The 22,500-nt window shown below is 45.5% G+C and overlaps 1 protein-coding gene across 9 annotated transcripts in view; it reads left to right on the forward strand.

Annotated features, from left to right (window-relative positions):
- The window catches only part of syngap1b (synaptic Ras GTPase activating protein 1b), a 133,477-nt gene that overhangs the window by 35,801 nt on the left and 75,176 nt on the right, over positions 1-22,500 (forward strand). For all 9 annotated transcript variants that reach the window (XM_030370664.1, XM_030370663.1, XM_030370668.1 and 6 more), the window contains one exon: positions 160-413. In XM_030370664.1, coding sequence (XP_030226524.1) covers positions 160-413 — 254 coding nt within the window. The remainder of the gene's footprint in view (positions 1-159; positions 414-22,500) is intronic.

Raw genomic sequence — 22,500 nt, forward strand, 5'->3', positions numbered from 1 at the left:
TGCAACCAAATGGGCCTGACTGATCCTGTTCCTTCCTGCCCCCATCCTCTCTTCTACCTCCCCATCCCTCCTCCCTTTCTCCTCCCCATCCCTCCTCCCTTTCCCCACTCCTCCCCCTCTCCTCCTCTCCCCCTCCCCTCTCCCACCCTCCCCCTCCAGATGCGAGGTGTGCTGCCCCCCCCTCTTATCATCACCACCGCCATCATCGCTCCCACCTCCCGCCGTTCCACGCTCCCTCCTACGACGCCCCAGTGCACGAGCGTCCCATCTACGATCGTCCCTCGCACGCCCGTCCTGCCATCGAACGCCCCTCGCACGACCACCCGGTCTACGATCGCCCCACGCAAGACCCTTGGAACCCACGTCTCTGCGTGATCTCCGGAAATCAGCTCTACATGTTGGACCAGGAGGAGGTACCGCTTTTAACATACGAGCAACATGTGTGCACATACGCCTACGCCAGCCACACACAAAAACACACACACGCACACACGTCTGCTAGTGAGCTGTGCAATACATGGATACAAGCAGTAATCATACACCAGGATAGTGTGTGTGTGACAGATAGAGAGAGACAGACACACTCACACATGCTTGCCGTCGCTGTTGATATGCTGTCGATAAGTATGGACTGCTCTTAAAAAATTGGTAGGCCTAAGTGCATGTGAAAGTGACTTATAGAGGGATATAATGCCCAGCCAAGTATCCATTGATGACGGTTATGAACATAAAACAACATTTCTCTGAATCAGGTATATAAAGTTAAATTGGTAGTGACAGTCACTGTTACTTTGAAAGTTACTGTAACAATTTGGAGCTCTGACCCAAATGCTGAGACTCAGGAGACAGGGGAGAGGAACTTTGCTTGGCAAGAATGCAGATCCAAAAAAAAGAGTCAACAGTGACGGAATACAGCTATCTTAATTAACAAGCAGACAGACAATACATTACAGCAGACGGGGCAAACAGAAATGAAAATACACAAAGTATAATAAGACTGGAAACACTGGGGTAATTAGGGAGAACCGGAAACACCTGGTCGGGGAAATGATTATGTTTGTACTCGAATATTCATACGGAAAAGAGCAATGGAATGCTCAGTCAAGTCAGAATTACAAGTCGGAAACTCAAGCAGGATCCATCTTGCACATGTCCGCCGACATAAACAAGCTTAAGTTACATCAACATGGTGGTTCACACAGTGAACAAGCAGAATGACCTCATCATACATTTCTACTTTATGTAATATTTGTGTTGTGAAGAGTGATGTGATAACTTTGTAGATGCAATTTCCATTTAGATTCACTGGATTCGTGCTTGATAGAAAATCTTTGCGAGTTTGCGGTACTAATCTAATCCCGTTTCTTTGAAAGTGAGCTAATCTGTCAAATCAACTGCTTTAGTGTTGGATTGGAATGAAACCCAGCATGCGATTGCCCACAATCAAGAAAGATTGCCCATACATGCCCTCTGTGAAGAGGTAAAGGGTATCAAATAACAGAGAACTATTTGATATACGCCATTTCTCTTCACGTGGTTATCTGTGGTTATTGATACAGGTCCTCAGTAGATGCTTGTGAAGTTCACAGACTGAAGTTCAGAGACAGCTACTAGCTTCACCTGCCAGCTATTATATTCATGTGGCAGTTACTAGCTTAAAATAGCATCTACCGGCTTCCCGTAGGAGCTACTAGCTTCACTTAGCCGATACTAGCTTCAAATAGCAGATACTAGCTTAATCTACCAGTTACTAGCTTCAAAGATGTCTTAGATGTCCAAATACAGTACATCTATGTCATAGATGTCTTTCGGCAATACCAACCAACAAACTTCGGCCATGGCATGTGGCAGGAGCTTTGGCAGTTCTCAGATACTCTTGCCTGAGCTTAGGGGGTTTTGCTTCAAGGGAACTGGTTATGGGGGATGGGCTTTGCTGAGGAAGACCCTACTTGTGTAAGGGAATAATGAAATGCATCAGTGGTTTGGGGATTTGTCCATTATATTCCTAATGAAGTCTAATTATTAGCATGTATTTAGACTGTAGGCTACTCTGTGAATCATTCCTTAAGATCTCCCATTCTGTTATTATGATTTAAGATCCCAACCCTTTAGTCACATCCACATTATAACCAATGGGTTCTCTTATTTGTTTGTAACCTTCCGCGACATTGGGGAGATGATTCTAAATGGGTCATGGCTGTGTCTGCTATTTCTGCCACCGTTTTCCACACAGCATGAACGCTTTGCACAAGGGCACTATGTCAGGGGAGAGAGTATTTAACCCTCATTTTAACATTCCCAGTGGGGGTTGTTCCACCGACTGTATAGTGTGTCAGTGTGTCACTGAGGCATGTGGTTGTCCAACAGATGAGTATTATCTTGTTGGAGTGTGTTCATTGTTATGTTTGTGTCTTTACCTATATGACATGATATAAAGTCAAGACACTAAAGTGACTAATAGGTGAGGCTGAGAACAATCACAATTATCAATAGCAAGATTAACATACAAAAATGTAAATACACTCCGCGCTCAGAATATATTCACATTCACATCTTATGCTGCTAGCAAGAATCAGAAACAGGGAGCTGGCCGGGGGATATTGGGTACATCTGGCTGTACCTGTTACTGTCTTTGACATCTCATCCCACTTCTCAGGCCAGGAGGTGGTACTGTATCCTAGCTTTCCCCCCTGACCGCATTTTCCAATTGTGTTCCTTCAGTGGGCCTATATAGAATAAACCATGCAGTGAAGGAACAATGCCAGAGATCAGCCCTGTCTTCACAACTGCATTCTAACATAAGAAGCATGTTGACAGAAGTTCAGCGTGAACGCACCAAGGCTGCCAATAGCCTCTAATCTCTCAGAGGATCCCAGTGCTCTACTGCGCTCATAAAGGAGCACGAGGCTAAGGTTAATTAATCAAATGCCTATCCCCGCTTAATTGAGCAGAGAAGGGTGTATAGCTTTAGACTTTGACTGGGATCGGAGCAGCGGGTAGATGAACCGATAGCGGTCCGCTCCGGATGAGAGGCGTTAAATATTCATGGCTGTCACTCACCTCACGAAGGGAGCGCACTCTCCACTCTCTCTCTCTCTCGCACCCTCTGTCTGTCTCTCATCACACTGTCGCTCTCTCTTTCCCTCTCCCTCCTTTTCTCTAAATCCTCTAATGCGTGTCCATCACAATTATTGTCATTAATTTCAGGTCCTTATAAAAAGAGGTCTGAAAATCAGGAGAAACAGTGATGAAGGCTCACCTTATCACCGCTATGTTTCCATATCAGCTGAGCTTAGGCACCCTTCTCTAGCCTTTGCAATCTTCTATCTTAGCACACAGCCTTTCATCAGAGTCTCCAACCCTCATCTCCCTCTATCCATCGCTCTCATGCCGTCCACTCTCATCCCTCTTCGTCAACCGTGTCCTCTTCCTGCTCCATTTCCTCACTCTAGTCTAGTTCCTTCCTCTTCCCCTCCCTCCCCACAGCCAGCCCCCTCCCTCTGATACATTTCAAGTCCCATCAGCTCCTCACCCCCCCCACCCTCCAGGTGTCAACTCCGTCCACACCTAGCTTGTTAACTTTCTTTACTTTTATTCAAATTTTTCTACATCTCGTGTTCTGCTTTGTTTTTTATGCCCGCAACCTCACCTGATAGTCACTTTAAAAGGAAAAAAAGGAAAGAATGACAGAATGAATACATTTAATGTATTATATTATTATTAAACATCTTCCTTTATAAGGAAGAAAGCACAATGCATCACTGAGAGCCCCACATGGTTGGGGTAAACGGTGGTGACAGATACCGCTAGCGAAGACGTAGTACAAGAACAACATAAAGCCAGCCGGGGTTAATGGGGGAATAAATGCTAATTCTAGACGCTATGTAACATCGGCAGAATATTATAGATGGTGTATTATATTGCGGTGTATGGGAAGCTGCATTGTGTTTCCCAGCTGTATGCTGACAATAAAAGCCAGAGTTCAGCTGGGGGACATTTATAGGAGAGGCCAGGTATGTTTGCGTGGCACTGGAACCCATCCCAAATGTCTTACCTCTACCTGGCCCCGAATGGTTGGTATCTGAATTCATCATCAGATGCTTTGAATTGAATATTCTGCTCAGGGCACAATGGTAATCAAGAGTAAATAGGTTAGATGTGTTTGATTGGGTGTTCAACAGGTTTGTTATGTCAATAGTTATTGAAGTAACCTTAGAGTCCTCATTGTCTCTGCTAGTTGGTGCTTATGTTAGTCCTCAATGCTAGTTGGTAATTTAGGGATTTGTAAAGGCCAAGATGCAACTATTGTTGCCGAAATTATGCTATAATACAACATTTGTAGTAATGTCACTATTAGAAAGCGTCGTTAACGTAATTGTCGATTACGATTATTTCATAATAATGTAATATCCATAAAGTCCTACCGGTGATTATGGAAATTCAATGTAGGACATCCTAATTTAATCTCCCCTCATTGCTCTCTTTCTCTTGCGCTCTCCATCTGTCTGTCTGTCTGTCTGTCTGTCTGTCTGTCTGTCTGTCTGTCTGTCTGTCTGTCTGTCTGTCTGTCTGTCTGTCTGTCTGTCTGTCTGTCTGTCTGTCTGTCTGTCTCCTCTTCTTTCCTCCATATCCCTCTGTCTCCTCTTATACTCCCCTTCCCCATACCTCTCCCTCTCTCTATCTCATCTCCCTTGCTCCCTCTCTTTTCCATCAATCTCTGTGGGGCGACCGGCGGGAGTGCCTGGCTCTCCCACAGACCAGCTGTCCCACTCCTCCACTCTCCACTGATAGATCCTTTCTCCTAACTCTCTCTGTCTTTCTAACTCTCTCTCTTTCTTCTCTATTTCTCTCAGTGTTCCCTGCTTTACTCTTATCTCACTCTGTTCCCTTAACATTTCCTGACTCTCTCTCTCTTTACTGCTCCTCCCGCTCACTCACTCTCTTGCTGTCTCTCTCTCTCTGTCTCTCTCTCTCTCTCTCTCTCTCTCTCTCTCTCTCTCTCTCTCTCTCTCTCTCTCTCTCTCTCTCTCTCTCTCTCTCTCTCTCTCTCTCTCTCCCTCTCTCTTTCCCCTTTCTTCCCCCTTTTCCCTCCTTCCCCTCTCTCTCTGTCCCCAGTACCTCTCTCGTGCCTCTCTCCTCCTCGACCCTCTGCTCCTTGATAGAGAGGGAAGGCCGTCACAGAGCTGACCCAGCTTGGTGAGCTCCACCGTGGGGAGCTCCTCCGTGGGGAGCAGCAACGGCTCGGTCTGCCCTCTTCCTTCCCGGCCCTGTGTATATAACGGGTCTCCGCAGAAGGCCAGGGAGGGTTTCCATCTCCATCGTGTTGTCTGCTATAGCTACACAGTGGATACCCTGGTGTTGGTCCTTCGAGGACCCTGAAGCCTCTATCTGTTTGACAGTGTGGTTTGGATCGTGATGTCCCTGTCTAACTGACAGGTGGCGATGTTGAGAACAGGGGGACAAGAGGGTTATATATGTGTATTGGTGCTCAAATGTTGCTGATGCATAGGCATTTTGTATGGAGTGCCAGGCGATCTTAACAAATCATCCGCAGAATAAAGATGTGGTGCATTGTATCAAATAGCAATGGTTAATGATGACCTGCACATTACATCTGCTACCACCCAATGTGTTGATCACACTCAGAGATTAGTAGTAGTTTGCTCATGGCTATGAATGATGAGGAAGTAGTGGTAGTTTAAATATACAGGACCTCTATGATGACTTAAAAATAATTTATACATTTATTTAATTGCTAAATTTGACTATCAAATATTTACCCTCTATTTTGTCAGTGATCTCCTGTGACCCCACATGCCTTTGAGGCGTCCTCAATTTGGCAACCAACCCGGAGGTTAGGAACCAGTGAAGTAAGCAGCGGAGCTTCGTTTTTCTGATGGTTTTGGTTCGGTACAGGGGTACAACGGTGGCAAACAAAGAAAAGTGTACGGTACATACATACATGTAGTTGAACATAAACTGCATATTTTTAAGGTTGTAGTCGATTGCAATGTGTTGAGTGCCCTAGTGGGGTATTCATCTTTAATATCCCTGTGACAAAGTTAAAGGACATGACTTGAGTGAGAAATTCAGCATCTCAGGGGCTTTCATTAAATATTCATTCAGATATTCGGGCATTCTGTATCAACCCTTACTTCACCCCATCCTATCCCCATAACAGGTAGAATGCATGTAATGCCAGCGTTCTGCCTGTAGGGGGACCAGGAGAGCTGGCAGTGGTGACTGCCCGCCGCCCACTCTCGTCTTCCTCTGTGCGGATCTGAAGTGACATAGCTTTGGGTGCCAGCACCGTATCCATCCAGTGATGTGACCAGTAGCAGGTCTGTTGTGCTGGAGTTACGTAACAGACCACCGGTGTGCTTATCTTGCTTGCATTAACATGCTGTCACCCACTGCAACACACATACATACACAAACATAATCAGAGAAAACCACATTAGAATTTCAGCCTGATAATTCATATCGTGGGTGACTGACTACAGAATGTATCTCTTATGATGCAAGCGGACAAGACATTGCCCCGAATTGAAGTCTGTGTTTTCTTTATAATGAAGGGGAAGCCATGTATTTGGGAGTCAACAGCAGGTGTGTATAAAGCCCGGAGCTTGTGTTCTGCTCCCAATGATTCAAGTGGTTGAACTTGATAACAGATACATTCAGAGTAATTTTACACATGCATGCTTCTACAAAATGATTCCTGAGGGACCATGGTGGTGACACAGTGGCGCTGTGGGAAGCGCTAATGCTAATCACAGCGGGAACAGAAGGTCCAGGGTTCAACACATAGGGGGGAGGGGGGAGGGGAGGGTCTTTCCGTGCAAAGTTTTGTTCTGATGGGTGCTTTGGTATCAGCCTACAGCCAAATACAGTACAGAATGGGCTACTTGGGATCATACAGTGTTCATCGTGTTTGGATTGCTAGCAAGTCAGGCTGCTACACAAACGACCATGCTAAGCGTGCTATCATGGCGCTGCTGTGAAAGAGCCTCCGTGGGCATAGCCAGGATGCATAAAAGTGTAATGAAACTAAAGCCATGCAGGTTGAGGAAATACCAGCAGCGGGGTGAACGTTAGACATCCTTGAGGCGTTTTCAACATCTTCACCTGTTTATACAAAGTGTGTGCCCGACATTTCACCAATCATGATTCGCATTTCCAGCACATTTTAGAAAGACATTTCTAAAAGGTCACACCTAAACGGCCTTAATCTCAGTGAGTTGATTAACGGCCCATGTGCGGGGGGTCGAGTTACAAGGTTCTGCGGTGCCTAACAGATTCCCAGCGACGGAGGAAAACGCCTACAAGCCGAGCGCTGGTGGTCTGGACCAGCGTTCATTCATCACGTTCATTAAAACACAATGTGGTCTTTGGGACATGACAGTCACAGGCAGTTTGAACTTTTGAGAATACATACATACATACTTAAAATCTGTGATAATTACCAGTCGAACCCCTTTGAAATGTCTTTGTTGTTTGAAGAGAATGCTCTGGAACGATTGTAAGGTACGGTTGTAAGTTACAATTTGGCAATGCCGTGAACTTTTCGACTCAAGTTTTTTAAAAAGTCAGTATTAACAGTAATATTACCTCCTAATGAGCTTTTTAATGTATATTGATCCATTCAAATGGGCAATTACAATTTTCATTAAAGGCGACACTGTTCAGCTACCATTACCTTTTCAGGGTGTAATGAAATTCACTTTTCATACTATTAACCTGCCACGGTTTATCCTCTCATTCATTCTTTAATATGTATTTTAATGGGATTTAAAGCAATTACAGCCAGGACAGTGAAGACAAGGAGAACAGAGCTTTGAAAGATACATATCAGGATAGGATCGCAGGTGGGGGTCATACCTGTGGGGTTAACGCCCTTGTAAAGGCTAGGTGAGCCACCAAACAGCTATACCTGTGGACCGCTATAGACATTTCTTCAGTTGGGCTCTTGCTGTGGTGTTGTCTTTTTTTCTTCTCATTGTGTTGTCTTGTATGCTGTTGCTTTTATGGGTTGTGTGGCTCATAACTGTTCTACTGGCAGTTTTTTGTGTGTGTGTGTGTGTGTGTGTGTGTGTGTGTGTGTGTGTGTGTGTGTGTGTGTGTGTGTGTGTGTGTGTGTGTGTGTGTGTGTGTGTGTGTGTGTGCGTGCGTGCGTGCGTGCGTGCGTGTGTGTGTGTGTGTGTTGGAGGGTGGAACATCTGTGGATGCCTGACAGGACATTCATGAGTCTGAAGGACACTCCGGCCTTCTGGCCAGCACAGTGTGTGTGTGTGTGTGTGTGTGTGTGTGTGTGTGTGTGTGTGTGTGTGTGTGTGTGTGTGTGTGTGTGTGTGTGTGTGTGTGTGTGTGTGTGTGTGTGTGTGTGTGTGTGTGTGTGTAAATCGACTGTGCGTGATGTTTTCTTTCTGTCTGTGCATGTCTCCTTCTTTCAGGTAATTTAGAGGAATTGATTTAGGTATCACATTGTGTGTCAGAGTCTGTGTTTTAGAGTTTAAAGTGTGTATGCATGTGTCTGTTTGTGTAACAGTGCCTTTGTGTTGGAAACAGAATCAGACAGCCAGGGTCTGTTTGATCACTGCTTGGTTTAGCAGGAATGTATTGAACACCTGCTACTTCACCACCTACATGTACCCAAACACACATGCACGCACACAAATGCAAACACAAATTTGCGCACACACACACACACACCCATACACCCACACACACACACACACATCAAGACACACCGGCCCACCACCACGTTCAGTTCCTCTCCACAGCTGGGTGAGGGGGCGGGGGGGCTGGCAGCAGCAGCATATGGACCAGGTAACATGGACCGATGCCCAGCCAGAACACTATTCTCCACCCCCCACCAAGCACTCCTCCAGTGCTTTGGAATGTCTGCACGACTACGTCTGCTTCTGCTAACCCGGGATGGACACACACCAGGGTGCTCGACATCAACTTTATGATGTGTTAAAAAAGCAATGAAAATGGACTCCCCCGATTCAAATGACTTGAAGCACTAGAAGGACATTTAAAGACTGAACCCCGGGCTGCAATTAAGTGTATACACTCAGTTGCACCCCTGGAGTTCTGGTCCACAGTTAATCGGCAGTGGGTAGTGGGTCCAGAGTGGACAGGGGGTCCGCAGTGGGTAGTGGGTAGTGGGTCCAGAGTGGACAGGGGGTCCGCAGTGGGCAGTGGGTAGTGGGTAATAATAATAATAATAGATTCAATTTATATAGCGCTTTTCACGTACTCAAAGCGCTTTACATAGGGGAAGTTGATGGGGCTAGAGATAGTGAGTGATCTAGGGGTAGGCAGAGGAGAAGAGATGAGTCTTGAGGCGGGACTGGAAGATGGTGAGGGACTCAGAGTCACGAATATGTTGGGGGAGGGAGTTCCAGAGCCTGGGAGATGTCCTGGAGAAGGCTCTGTCACCTAGGCTGTGGAGTTTTGATGTGTGGGTGGAGAGGAGACCAGCTGAGGAGGATCTGAGGGCCCGGGGGGGTTGGTAGAGGGAGAGAAGATCAGAGAGATATGTGGGGGGCCATATGGTGGAGAGCTTTGTAGGTGAGGACCAGGAGTTTGTAGTGGATCCGATGTGAGATGGGGAGCCAGTGGAGATTCTTGAGGACTGGGGTGACGTGGTGCCACGCTTTAGTATGAGTGAGGAGACGGGCTGCTGCATTCTGGACCAGTTGGAGTCTGTTGATGGAGGTGGTGGAGATGCCGGCGAGGAGTGAATTGCAATAATCAAGGCGGGAGGAGATGAAGGCATGGATGAGTCTTTCTGCAGCGTGGGGTGTGAGGGAGGATCTGATCTTTGCAATATTACGGAGGTGATAGAAGGACGTTTTGACAGTGTGGCGGATGTGGGGTTCAAGGGAGAGGGTGGAATCAAAGATTACGCCAAGGTTGCGGGCCTGGGGGGAGGGGGAGACCGTGGTGCCGTCGATAGTGAGTGTGGGGGGGTTTGCGAGTTTACTGAGGGTGGATTTGGAGCCAATGAGGAGGAGTTCAGTTTTGTTGCTGTTAAGTTTCAGGGAGTTATTTTGCATCCAGAGAGTGAGTGAAGACAGGCAGGATTCAATGTGGGACTGGGGGGGGTTGTGGGGGGATTTGGTGCTGAGGTAAATCTGGGTGTCGTCGGCGTAGCAGTGGAAGTCCATGGAGAAATGGCGGAGTAACTGACCAAGGGGGAGGAGGTAGATGATGAAGAGGAGGGGGCCAAGTACAGAACCTTGGGGAACACCTTGTGTGTCGGTGGCTGTGGCATATGTGTGGTTGTGGAGGGAGATGAAGTGAGATCTGTCGGAGAGGTAGGAGTGAAGCCAGCTAAGTGCAGTTCCTTCGATTCCGAGGTTGCTGAGTCTGGTGAGCAGGATGGTGTGGTTTACAGTATCGAAGGCTGCACTCAGGTCAAGGAGGATGAGGAAGTTGAGGGAACCAGAGTCGGCAGAGATGAGGAGGTCATTGAGGACTTTGAGGAGAGCGGTTTCTGTGCTGTGGAGGGGGCGGAAGCCAGATTGGAGGGATTCAAAAAGGTTATTGGCGTGGAGATGGGATTGGAGTTGTGTGGTGACGATGCGTTCACGTTGCGGGTAGTGGGTCCGGAGTGGACAGTGGGTCCACAGTGGGCAGTGGGCAGTGGGTCTTGAGTGGACAGGGGGTCCGCAGTGGGCAGTGGGGAGTGGGTCCGGAGTGGACAGTGGGTCCCCAGTGGGCAGTGGGCAGTGGGTAGTGGGTAGTGGGTAGTGGGTAGTGGGTCTTGAGTGGACAGGGGGTCCCCAGTGGGCAGTGGGTAGTGGGTAGTGGGTAGTGGGTAGTGGGTCTTGAGTGGACAGGGGGTCCCCAGTGGGCAGTGGGTAGTGGGTAGTGGGTAGTGGGTAGTGGGTAGTGGGTCTTGAGTGGACAGGGGGTCCCCAGTGGGCAGTTGGTAGTGGGTAGTGGGTAGTGGGTCTTGAGTGGACAGTGGGTAGGCAGTGGGTCGGCAGTGGGTCCCACTTAGTCCGCACTGGGTCCGTACTGGTTCTGCACTGGGTCTGCTCTTGGTCCACACTGGGTCCGCACTGGGTCCGTACTGGGTCCGTACTGGGTCCGTACTGGTTCTGCACTGGGTCTGTACTGGGTCCGTACTGGGTCCGTACTGGGTCCGCACTGGGTCCGCACTGGGTCCGCACTGGGTCCGTACTGGGTCCGCACTGGGTCCGCACTGGGTCCGTACTGGCATCAGCAGTGCAGAAGTGAATTCCTTCATGGGGCCTTCGTGTTCATTTCTGACGATGGACAAGAAGACCTAGAACCATTAAGGTGAAAATGGCTATTTTGAATCAGATTTGGTCATTTCCTCATGAGCATTCTTGAGAGCAATGCTGTGCAAGCCAGCTGCCACCTACTCGTATGAATATCCCAGTGATCAAATATATATGTAAAGGCACTAGATGTGTGAGAACGCTTCACGTCAACGCTTCGGTTGACCTGATGGCAGCCATCATCAGAATGGCCAAATATGCGATATTCAAACATTTCCAAATATTCCAGTATTACTTTGACATCTTAATCGTTTTAGAATGGTTTTAATAATTAAAGTATTTAGCGGCTATTCCAATTTTCTAATGAGTTTAAAAGATACCAAAAGACCTACAAAAAATAATGTATTGTTTTTTTAGTCAACATGAATACAGGTACCAATGTATTGCATTTCATAGCAATCTGTCCCCCAAAAATAGCGCCTGTGCGATTTAACACCGGGTAAATAGCAACAGTCCTTTCCTGCGGTGGAATTTATTCAAAACTGTGCACAATGTTCAAACCAGCTTTTTGCTTTGTGATAAGTGGCAGTAGTTGTTTTCTCATACTGTGGAAACCGTGTTTGGAAACTTTTTGGCTGCATTGAAGCCCAGTCGTAACCAAGTCGAACTCGGATGAGTGGATCTGAAAGCCAGTTACACAACATTGTTGTTTTACTATTTTGCGTTATTCAAATAACACATATGTATTATCAATTGATCTCCTTTAGAAAAAGATCAGTTGATAAAAACTTGATTTTGCAGCAGAGGTTTCCTGCCTTTACAGACAGAGAAAGAGACGCAACCATGAATCGATTTTATATTTCTTATATTATATATATTCGTAAGGTTTCTTAACTAATCTTCAAATATTTGGTGAAGCCTGCAATTATGAATTCAGGCTTGCCCTGGGAATTGGAATTTCTGACACTTACATGTAGTAGCATTAACATAAATATAAGTAAATTACAGATTTATGAGATTGCAATATCAAATTGATTATCTACATTGACTACCAGACTGAATGTAAATGCTCATGTTTTAGGACGAACAACTAGTTGGTACGCTTACTATGTCCCCCAATGACAGGTGTTATGTGAGTTAATGCTAGCTAACAGGTTAACAATCTTCCAATGGCTGTAGCCTTTTTCACAAGGACCTCCTCTTAAAGTGGGCCAGTTGTGGTCCTGTCCCACTGCAACCTAGTCTTCATCCTCTACCATCCTTTCAAACATCTATTATTGTGTCTCTCTTTCCTCTGCATTAATCAATCCCTTTATCCAGTTCATGTTTCCCTTCCTACTCTAGCTATTTTTTCCTCAGTCACTACCCCACTGATTCAATTTTCTATACATTTTGTATACTTTTTTCTCTCTTTGCTCTCCATCTTCACATTATCATGTCTTGCTCTTCTTCCCTTCACACATCCCTCCTCTTCTCTTACCTTGTCTCATATCTCTCTCTCTCTCTCTCTCTCTCTCTCTCTCTCTCTCTCTCTCTCTCTCTCTCTCTCTCTCTCTCTCTCTCTCTCTCTCTCTCTCTCTCTCTATCTCTCACTCTCTCTCTCTCTCTCTCTCTCTCTCTCTCTCTCTCTCTCTCTCTCTCTCTCTATAGGCGCTTTATCACTTTTTATCGAGTCTACCTTATGTCTTATGTCGTTCAGGCTCTCAGGCTTCAGAGTAGCTTATAGTTTTCATGGCAGGATTCTTATCAATCCTCATTAAAATTATATTATTTCAATCAGGTTCGTTACGGCCATTGCAGACGTTTAAAACCCCTTCTCGAGAACAATTAACAACCATAAATAGAAATCGATAGGGGGGCCAGAATGGTCTATCACGATTGGACTTGAATAAATAACAAAAACACAACAGGAAATCAGCAATCTACATCAGGTAGATGTGTTTTTGATCATAAATCAATTGTTTGAACAATTGCTCTCAGTAATTACCAACACAAGCTCAGTTGGGTATTCACGGTTCGCTCCAACGGCCTCCTGCTGGTTTTGTATACCGTGAGCCTTCCAGCCTTCCCTGCTAAGTGCCAGGCTGCTGGAGGTGGTTATGGCGGGAGGTGCTGGCAGCAGCCATGGTCATGGCCAGGTATTGGTGTGTATGTTAGTTGGATCCTGTCTGGTTTGTGAAGAGCTTCCAATAAAACAACGAGGACTACCAGATTTGGTTGGTTTAGGTAAAAATTTGGTAATGCGATTAGAATTTGTTATTTGTAATCGTTTAATTCTTCAAATAGGCATATAGTTCATATTCAGTCAAGACTGTGGCATGTTAGAACTGCGTGCACTGGATTGTGGGAAGCTCAACCGATGAAGAAGACCTGAATGTTTGCCATTACACATCTTTTTTTAGGCAGCAAAGCACCATTTTTACATTTGATTTCAAGCACAATCTTGACATCTTCGTGCTGTATCACGCCTTGATTAGACAGTATTTTAATCTGTTTCGGAGACGTCCCCCATCACAACAACAGCTGTGGTCTCCAATCGTCATGGCCAAACCCCCTAACCAATCAAACACTGCCACGCGTAAGCTCCAACATTTAAAACCACAGTAGTCTCCGGCCCCCCATCGGGACGGACTTGTGGGCAGTTTGGTTTGCCGGTTGGGAGATTCTCAAGGATGGGGTGGAAAGGTGACAAGAGAGAGGAGCTGAACAGACTCCAACAATGGTGGTGGTGAGAGGAGATAATTTTCTCATTAAGTAGATGTCATTTTGGTAAATTACCATCTTTGAGTACTGTAATTGGCCATTACTAAAAAGATTAGTGAAATATACAAAATATTAAACAAAATTCATAACTTGCTGGTAATTTCACCCACTCTGCCTTGACTTCTATTCCAGCTGGGTTTTATAACTGGCACTTTATGTTGTGGTTGGTGTTGCTCGCCTGAGAAGGGAAGAGGAGGAAACGCATCATTCAACCGACAGAGGAAAATAAAACACACTCAACATGTAATCTGCAACCTTCTCACAAGCATTTAGGAAAAAAGCAATCCTTGTTTCTCTTCACCATGGCAACGGCAGTACTGAACTGTCAACCTCCACAGGGATGAAAACGAAACATTTACTCACCGGTGAAATCGCTATCCATTCCTAATTAACATGGAGAAGAATTTGGGAGGAGATTATGTATAATCTCTGTGTCTTTTCTAATCCTTTCCCCTCCTCCTTCTCTGCTACACTTATCCATAGAGACCGAGCTGGCACACGGCAGCGTTATGTAATCGCTCGGGCTAATTGTCTTGTCAATTGATAACCCTGTGAAGCAAAATGGCCGGCGCAGAGGTACAAAATGATAGACGCTCCGGATCAATGGGCCACTTGAATGGTTCGCTTAAACCCAAGCTAACTGTATTCATCGGGAGTAAAGCGCATTCAATTAGCCAAACACACTTCATGGTCGGAGCGGCACTGTTGATCCAATGCTGGCCCGCTGATTCTCTCTATTTGAGCACGCAGAGGAAAGAGCCAAGACTGACCTCATGCAGTTCCATCATCTTGTTATTATTTTAAAAGACAGTACGGCCACTGTGCTTGACATGGAAACACTGTTGTTCATCTCACTGACTTCACCTCAACCATTCAGATGAAGCGTCCAACCACAGGAACCAGAGTGTGAACGCCAGGCAACGGGTAAATAAGAGTGCCTGAGCAGCAACCGGGAATAGCTGTTGAAGTGGTTTAGGAGGGTCTACTCACCATTGAAGACCCAACACATTAGTCAAGAAATTGACCACTACTACTACTACTACTACTGCTCATTTCCTCCCCTACGCATATCCATTTCTGTGGCTGTGAATACGAGGATTTTTGGGGCGCTCATGACGTCCACACCGACCGTGAGCCCGATTGATATAACACAGCTTGGGTGTCCTCGCTTTATCACACATGAATCCCCGTGATCCATCCTTCAGATCAGTAAACAGAAAGGATTTAAATGATTCCTGAATGCAGAGATGGTGAATCAATTTGATCAATGATATCAGCTCTTAAATCAACATGCTTGATTGTTTAATAATCAAGCAGACGCTTTTATCCAAAGCGACTTGCAGTCAATTCACAGTTTGAATGGTAGGTTAAAAAAAACAAACACATTTAATTTGACATGACGGCATTCGCTCAGGAGGTAGGGTGGGTTCGCTGGTAACCGCAAGGTTGCTCGTTCAAACACTGGCTCCTGTGAGTGTCGAGGTATCCCTGAACAAGGCACAGAATCCTAACTGCTCCAGACAAGCTTGTTGTTGCCTAGGCAAGGCGACAACAAGCGCGGTGGGAGCAGTGGCTGACTCCGCCGTCGGTGTGTGCATGAATGGGTGAATGTCTGTAAAGGGCTTTGGATAAAAGAGGAATATAAATGCATTCAATTTGCAAGAAATTGAATTGTAAATGCAACCATTTACCATTCCATTGACATGAATTGTGGAACCTTTGTGGCAGTTTACCCTGACCACACGCCACCTTGGTGGATCGGCTTGTCTGCTCTGACCACTGAGACACAGGTAAATATCACCAGAGAAGGAGGTCTGTTTTACTGAACATCAGAACTGCTGTGATTATCTTTGGCACTCGGCCTACGACCTTGTGCCTTGTACCAGATCATAGCCGTGTGGATATGGAGTATAACAGTTCTTGGTCTGACACAACAATTATACAGGCGCTACTGATTAGTTACCAGGAAAAAGTGTCACCAGAGTATGATTTGTTTGTTTATGAACTCGTTTATTTGCATCCGCCAACACAAACAGATCCACAACGGGACTGGGACTGGACTGTTGCCAAGCAACGCATACACATTTTTGGCCAGCTACTTTGTAAAATATGCATTTATCTGTACGTTTCCATTTATTGTGCATCCAGTGAAATCTGAGTCTGTTGAGAGTGGCTTTGGTGGCGATGTGGGATTCAGATGAGTTGACAGTTTGATAGTCAGTACGTTACTGCAATGACGGCTGGCTGTGATAACCAGTTATTAGAGATATCTGAAAGGCGGAGTTGGACATGAATAGTGAAAAGTCTCTGGGATGTTATACTCCATATCAGTACTCATAGAACGCCACTCGTCCAATCGAATTATTTGGTAGTAACTAACTTTAAATAAAGCTGTTTATTTGATAGTTGGCACGATATTACAAGCAGAGCTGCTAAACACTGACATGTCAGAGCTCTGCCGAGAGTGTGTTGGGATGGCTGGCTGAACACGTGTGCCCGGATGAGTCAACGCACCACAGGTGAGAACCACCCAGCTCCAGAGTCCAATCAGCCTGATTTGGGCCAGGTGAGGCTGCTTCCATCGGCCATCGACCATACACCCTCCACAGCCTGAATAAGAATGCATTAGATATGCATGACCATGGCTTCAAACACACACTATCCTTGGCTTGTTGGTTTTGATCCTTATTCAATACTTTAATCTAAAACTATACAATGAGTCTGCACTGTGAAACTGTTACACATTTAAGCTTTAAAATGATTCCAGTGTCTAATATATTGAACGTAGTAGAAGATAAGAATATATTTCAGATGCATGGTTGGATGATTTTCATGTTATACCAATACTACACAATACATTAGAGAGTTTACCTTTATAAATGAATATATAAACTATTTTAAACATGCCCCTCCAGCTCAATGTTTATCCTTTGAAGAACCCCCCCCCCCCCAAGTTAGATAAAACATATAATATTAAACCAATCCTGGCTGCCGGAACAAGGATTACATTACCTGGCACTTGCATCATAAAAAAACTATCTGTCTGCTCAAGCCAACCTCTAGGTTGATCAGCTGCCATGACATGAAGGCAAAACTCCTGCTGTTCGCCAAAGGCATTTACAATTTCCATTGGTAATAAGAGAGATCCATCTCTACAGGATTGGACATCCACACACCAATTTATAGCAATATATACCTTTGAAAAGGTATATATTGCTATAAATTAAAAGGGTGGAGAAGGGGTCGACTATGTAGTACCAATGTGGGGACACCCCCCCCTTCCCCCCCTTATGGAGGGGGGAGGGAGTCCTGCTCAGAGAGGCCTTGAGAGGTGAGCAGCAGACGTCTGGGATGGAACCAAGAAGCGATCACATGGAGTTCAGACTCTTCTGCATCGCACAAACATGGGATAAGATGATTCCACGGCTTGCATCACTAACTAAGATCCTTGCAGTGCAGTGGTGTGAGTATAAATCAAACCGGGAGTTGATGAGTGATGTTGGGCCATCATTAAGATGGGATGAAAGGATTCCTCCTCCTTCCCCACACTTTATCAAAGGCCTCACCGTCCTGCCGCTCTGACATCGCACGTCTTCCAGCTGTCAGACCCACAGTGACACGCTGCTTAGGCTCCTACATGCACACGAGTGAACGTTCACGAGCGAACGTGTGTGTGTGTGTGTGTGTGTGTGTGTGTGTGTGTGTGTGTGTGTGTGTGTGTGTGTGTGTGTGTGTGTGTGTGTGTGTGTGTGTGTGTGTGTATGTGTGCTGTGGACGTTTCAGCAACTTGAAGTGCACAAGCTTATATATGCAATTGAAATGCGGTCACTCTCAGAACCACTAACACACACACACACACACACACACACACACACATACACTTGATAGCTTTTCTGGCCCATCTAGCCCTCTTTCGTAGACACTGTCAGAAAACCTCCTGTCAAATAATTCCCATAATCCCTGTGGATGAACACACAGACCACAGGAGACAGAAGCACAGAGAGGTTAGAAGAAAACAGCCGAGAAGACTAGAGGAACAAACTGTCAGAATCATGTCTAAACCTGCGTTAGCCGTTTCACAGACATACTGATTGTATGCAAACATGGATATGCGTGCATGTCAACAGTTGTTGTATGTACACAAAAAAAACACAGAGACAGACATAAGCACACTGAATGCATTCGCGTGTACGTACTCACGCACTCACACAAGCATGCATACATACTACACAGTGCACTACAGACACACAGAACTGCATATTTGTACATTTAACAACAAACCAATAGTAACAATCAGACCAACACACAAGCACACACACAAGCACACACACACACACACACACACACACACACACACACACACACACACACACACACACACACACACACACACAGCTGGGACAAGCTGCTTTTGTCTGAGCATCTCTTGTCCATGTACATGTATTGTTCAGGACTTTTCCGATGTGCTGATCTTTATTCACTGTACTGGTGTTATCAACACAATACCCTGACAGACGAAGACCCTCTGGTCTAGATGGACGTCCTCTCCTCTGCTCAAACCACCACAGTGGCTCCTAGAGAACCCTGAATATAACGGTAGAGGGCCCAATATCTCTCTCCTTCTGTCTCTCTTGCCTGCAAAGAACTCTGAATATTACTGAGTAGAATGCCCAATCTCTATCTTCTCTCTCTGTCTGTCTGTCTGTCTGTCTGTCTGTCTGTCTGTCTGTCTGTCTGTCTGTCTGTCTGTCTGTCTGTCTGTCTGTCTGTCTGTCTGTCTGTCTGTCTGTCTCTCTCTCTCTCTCTCTCTCTCTCTCTCCAACTCTCTCAGTCTTTCCCTTTTTCCATACTTGTCTCAGTCCTCCTCATGTACCCTTCTCTCTCCGCCACTATCTTTGCCATACCACCCTCTCTCTCTCTCTCTCTCTCTCTCTCTCTCTCTCTCTCTCTCTCTCTCTCTCTCTCTCTCTCTCTCTCTCTCTCTCTCTCTCTCCCTCTCCCTCTCTCCCCCTCCTTCTCTTATTGTTGTTCCCTGCGGTCCCACTTTTATGATTTCAGGGAGCCTGGGGCCGTCCGTTGTGATGCCATCGAGTGTGTTTTTATCTTTCCTCATCCAACTACCCGTCTCTCTATGTGTCCATCCGTCTGGTTGTTTCTATATATTTATGTACCTTCTCCAGCAGTGTGGGTTCCCTTCAGACTCTAAGTACTGTACCGGGCGGTGACTCGCCACAACGCTCCAGGAAAATAGACATTTAATTCACCTTCGGTTGTGATAAACACCTGTCGTTCTGGGCTAGAGTTGACCTGGCGATGGCTTCCAGGTTGTGTTTGTGTGTGTACGTGTATGTGTGTGTTTTTGTCTGTGTGTGTGTGTGTGTGTGTGTGTGTGTGTGTGTGTGTGTGTGTGTGTGTGTGTGTGTGTGTGTGTGTGTGTGTGTGTGTGTGTGTGTGTGTGTGTGTGCGTGTGTGTGACTGTGTGGGTGTACGTGTGTTTGTGTACGTGTGTGTGTGTGTACGTGTGTGTGTAACAGTGTGTGTGTGAGTCGTTTTGTGTATGTTTTTATCATGAAAAGATTATGAATTGTTTTTGGAACCAATCTTCTGATCACAACTTCACATTTCCTCTGTCCCCTATGTGACAGGAGCCCAGTGCTGGTGGATAAGGTGATACAGCAGATAACATTAAGCTAGGAGTAGAACTAGAATTAAGTACAACTTTGAATGGTGGTCAACATACCAGTGGCTTGTACCACCACCACTTGATCACTTTTTCTGTTACTTATTTGTACTTATACTTACATTTTTTTACCTATCAATTTACTTCCTATTGTATTGTTGCTGTTATGTGGCTGTTGAGGAACCAACCATAAAACCTTTAATCCTGTGTACAATAAGATGTAATAAAAGCTATTCTGATTCTGAATCGCATGGGAAAAGTTCTAAGAACACAGACTGCTCCACTACTAATGACACAGACGTGCCACTGAAACAACGAAGAAATCAGTTTGAGGCCAAGATAAACAGCCGGTTTGCGGCCAGGCGTCTCTTTTAAGCACCGGTAATAAGATATTATGTGTGTGAAAGTAAACTTCTCTGTAGAATAGCCGCCCTGGGTCTATGGCGGGGGTCTCTAACCAGTGCTTGCGTTTATGGCTGTGCGTCCCGACTTGTCCTTACGTTTCCGGAGAGGTTCACGTAAGCCTAGGTGAGGTGGCAGACACTTCTGGCTAGTAGTGGCTACGCCGGTAACTCAGACCCACAGCGGTCTCACTTGGCCAGGGTTGCCAACAGTCACGCCCCTGGCGTGACTCTCACGCTTTCACCATCAATCTCACGCTGTCACGCACACGCAAGAAATGTCACGCCAAAATAAAAAATCCTCCCGTTCATTTTCTGCGGGAGAAGACTAACAGCTGTATCATCTGCCTACCTACAACGTGATCACGGCAGTATTCTCTGATCGTTGATTCGCTGAAAACCACGCACATGATACTAAGTTGCGTTTGAAAAGGTCAGAGAGAGTTCAGAGCCGGAGTCGGAGCCCACTGATGCGCGTTTGGGGATGGGTCGGTGGCGACCGATTCGTTCACAACGAATGAATCCCGAACGTGAACGACAAGAACTTGTTCCCCAAAACAAGAAGAACTGAGGTGCGTTCAGAATCGCAAACATAGGCGAACGTTCGCGAACGATTTTAAACATTTTCCGTTAAACGAACATAAGCAAGCAAACGTTTACAAACATAGGCAAACTGTCTGAAGAGGTAGTTCTCCACAAACACTTCGGCTACGTGACATTCGTTGCCATGGCATTAAACTAAACTATATTGAAATCATTTAGGCCCTACTCCTTTCCTACACAGAAAGCAATAGATAAAACGTTTCATATAGCCTATCTACACCCTTACTTCAACTGTTGTCTTTTGCATCCTAAAATGCGATTTGAACGTTATATCGCAGTAAGTGGGTACAACTTCGGTGACGTAGCCCTCTATTCTTGAATTTTCCGTACTGGTTGTCTGCAGTAGGCTTTCAACGAGGTCGACCACTTGCAAACCCTCTTCTGTAAACCCTTCCATTAACATGGAGGCTGCCGCTAATACCATGGCCTTCGTATCCATTTTTTTCCGACTACAGTTTGTTGTTGTTCCTCGTTTAGTATAAAGCCTCATCTATGAAAAAAAGTTAAAGAATGGAAACGCTTTTTCAAAATGTACAATCTGGGCCACCTTGAATCATTTGGGGAATTTAAAAGTGCCACTCGCCCGATTCTCAAGTATTCCAAGATATACCCTGGGCTAGGCTCTACCCCCTGTGAAAATCGACAAGATATACTATTTTGTATAGGCAAACGTCCCACCAATATTTATACCACTTGCTTACTCTCATGGTTTTATTTTTATATTTTTTATTTTACTTTACATTTAATTCTTCATAATTCAGGCATTACAGAACTTTCATGGTCATAAATAAAAAATACGAACTGCAGTTTAATTTCTTTGTTTGTTCTTGAATTGACGTAGAATGGAGAAAAGGCTCATGGGATTGGGAAATGCGGTTATCCAATAAACAGATGGAGGTCAAGTCTATTTTCGGAAATGTAGGGGGATATATTAGTGGCCCCACGTCGAATGGTATGACCCAAGATACGTCAGACAGAGAAAGCGCGCAAATTCGACGGTACCACCTTGTCATTTGTTTACCCAGGTGCCATGGCAACACCATTGCTACCTCTCATTGGCTGAATCTTTGAGAACGTTGTAGACTCAATCGATATAAGGTGGCGGGGAGACGAAGCTCTGTTCGTTTGTATATTTTATTTACGTAACCATATTTTTGTTTTATGTTAATATACTTTCACACCATCAGCGACACAGCCACAAGGCTAGTTGGAAGGTTTTAATCTGCCCAGATCATCAACCGTCTCGGTCACGTTAGATGATGCTGAAGCAGTTCACCTTGGGGGGGGGGGGATGGGGCCTGATCAAGCAATGACGAGGATGGCGTCAAAATTAGTTTTGGAATGCACCCCTAGGGTTCTCGCAGCACTCCCCCTGACAGCAGTGTTCCTGGACCTGTGATGAAGTACAGTACAGTGTCAACTCTGAAGACCATGCCTCGTTTTAAATGCAAGCGCTGTTGCCAGAGTCCCCAGATTGTTTTTTACAGACTCTACTCTAATTTATAAAGCATGACCTCAAATGCACCCTTCCTATCTTACTTATTATAGTTTTATAACCAACAGTTAAGGGATGAAATGAGGAACAATCTGAAATACAACTTTAAACTTTCCAACTGGGAAAATTCAGACAACGGAGTCCCATTCTACCAATTGATGCACTCTGAAAGATTATAACACCATTTGAGTTAATGTGTATGCTTCTATGCTTGCATCCGTGTATGTGTGCACATTTATAGGTTTGTTCTTGAATGTGTGTGTGAGCGAGTGTGTGTGTGTGTGTTTGTGTCTGCGCAAA

This window comes from Gadus morhua, chromosome 11, assembly GCF_902167405.1.
Source record: "Gadus morhua chromosome 11, gadMor3.0, whole genome shotgun sequence".
Taxonomy (NCBI): Eukaryota; Metazoa; Chordata; class Actinopteri; order Gadiformes; family Gadidae; genus Gadus; species Gadus morhua.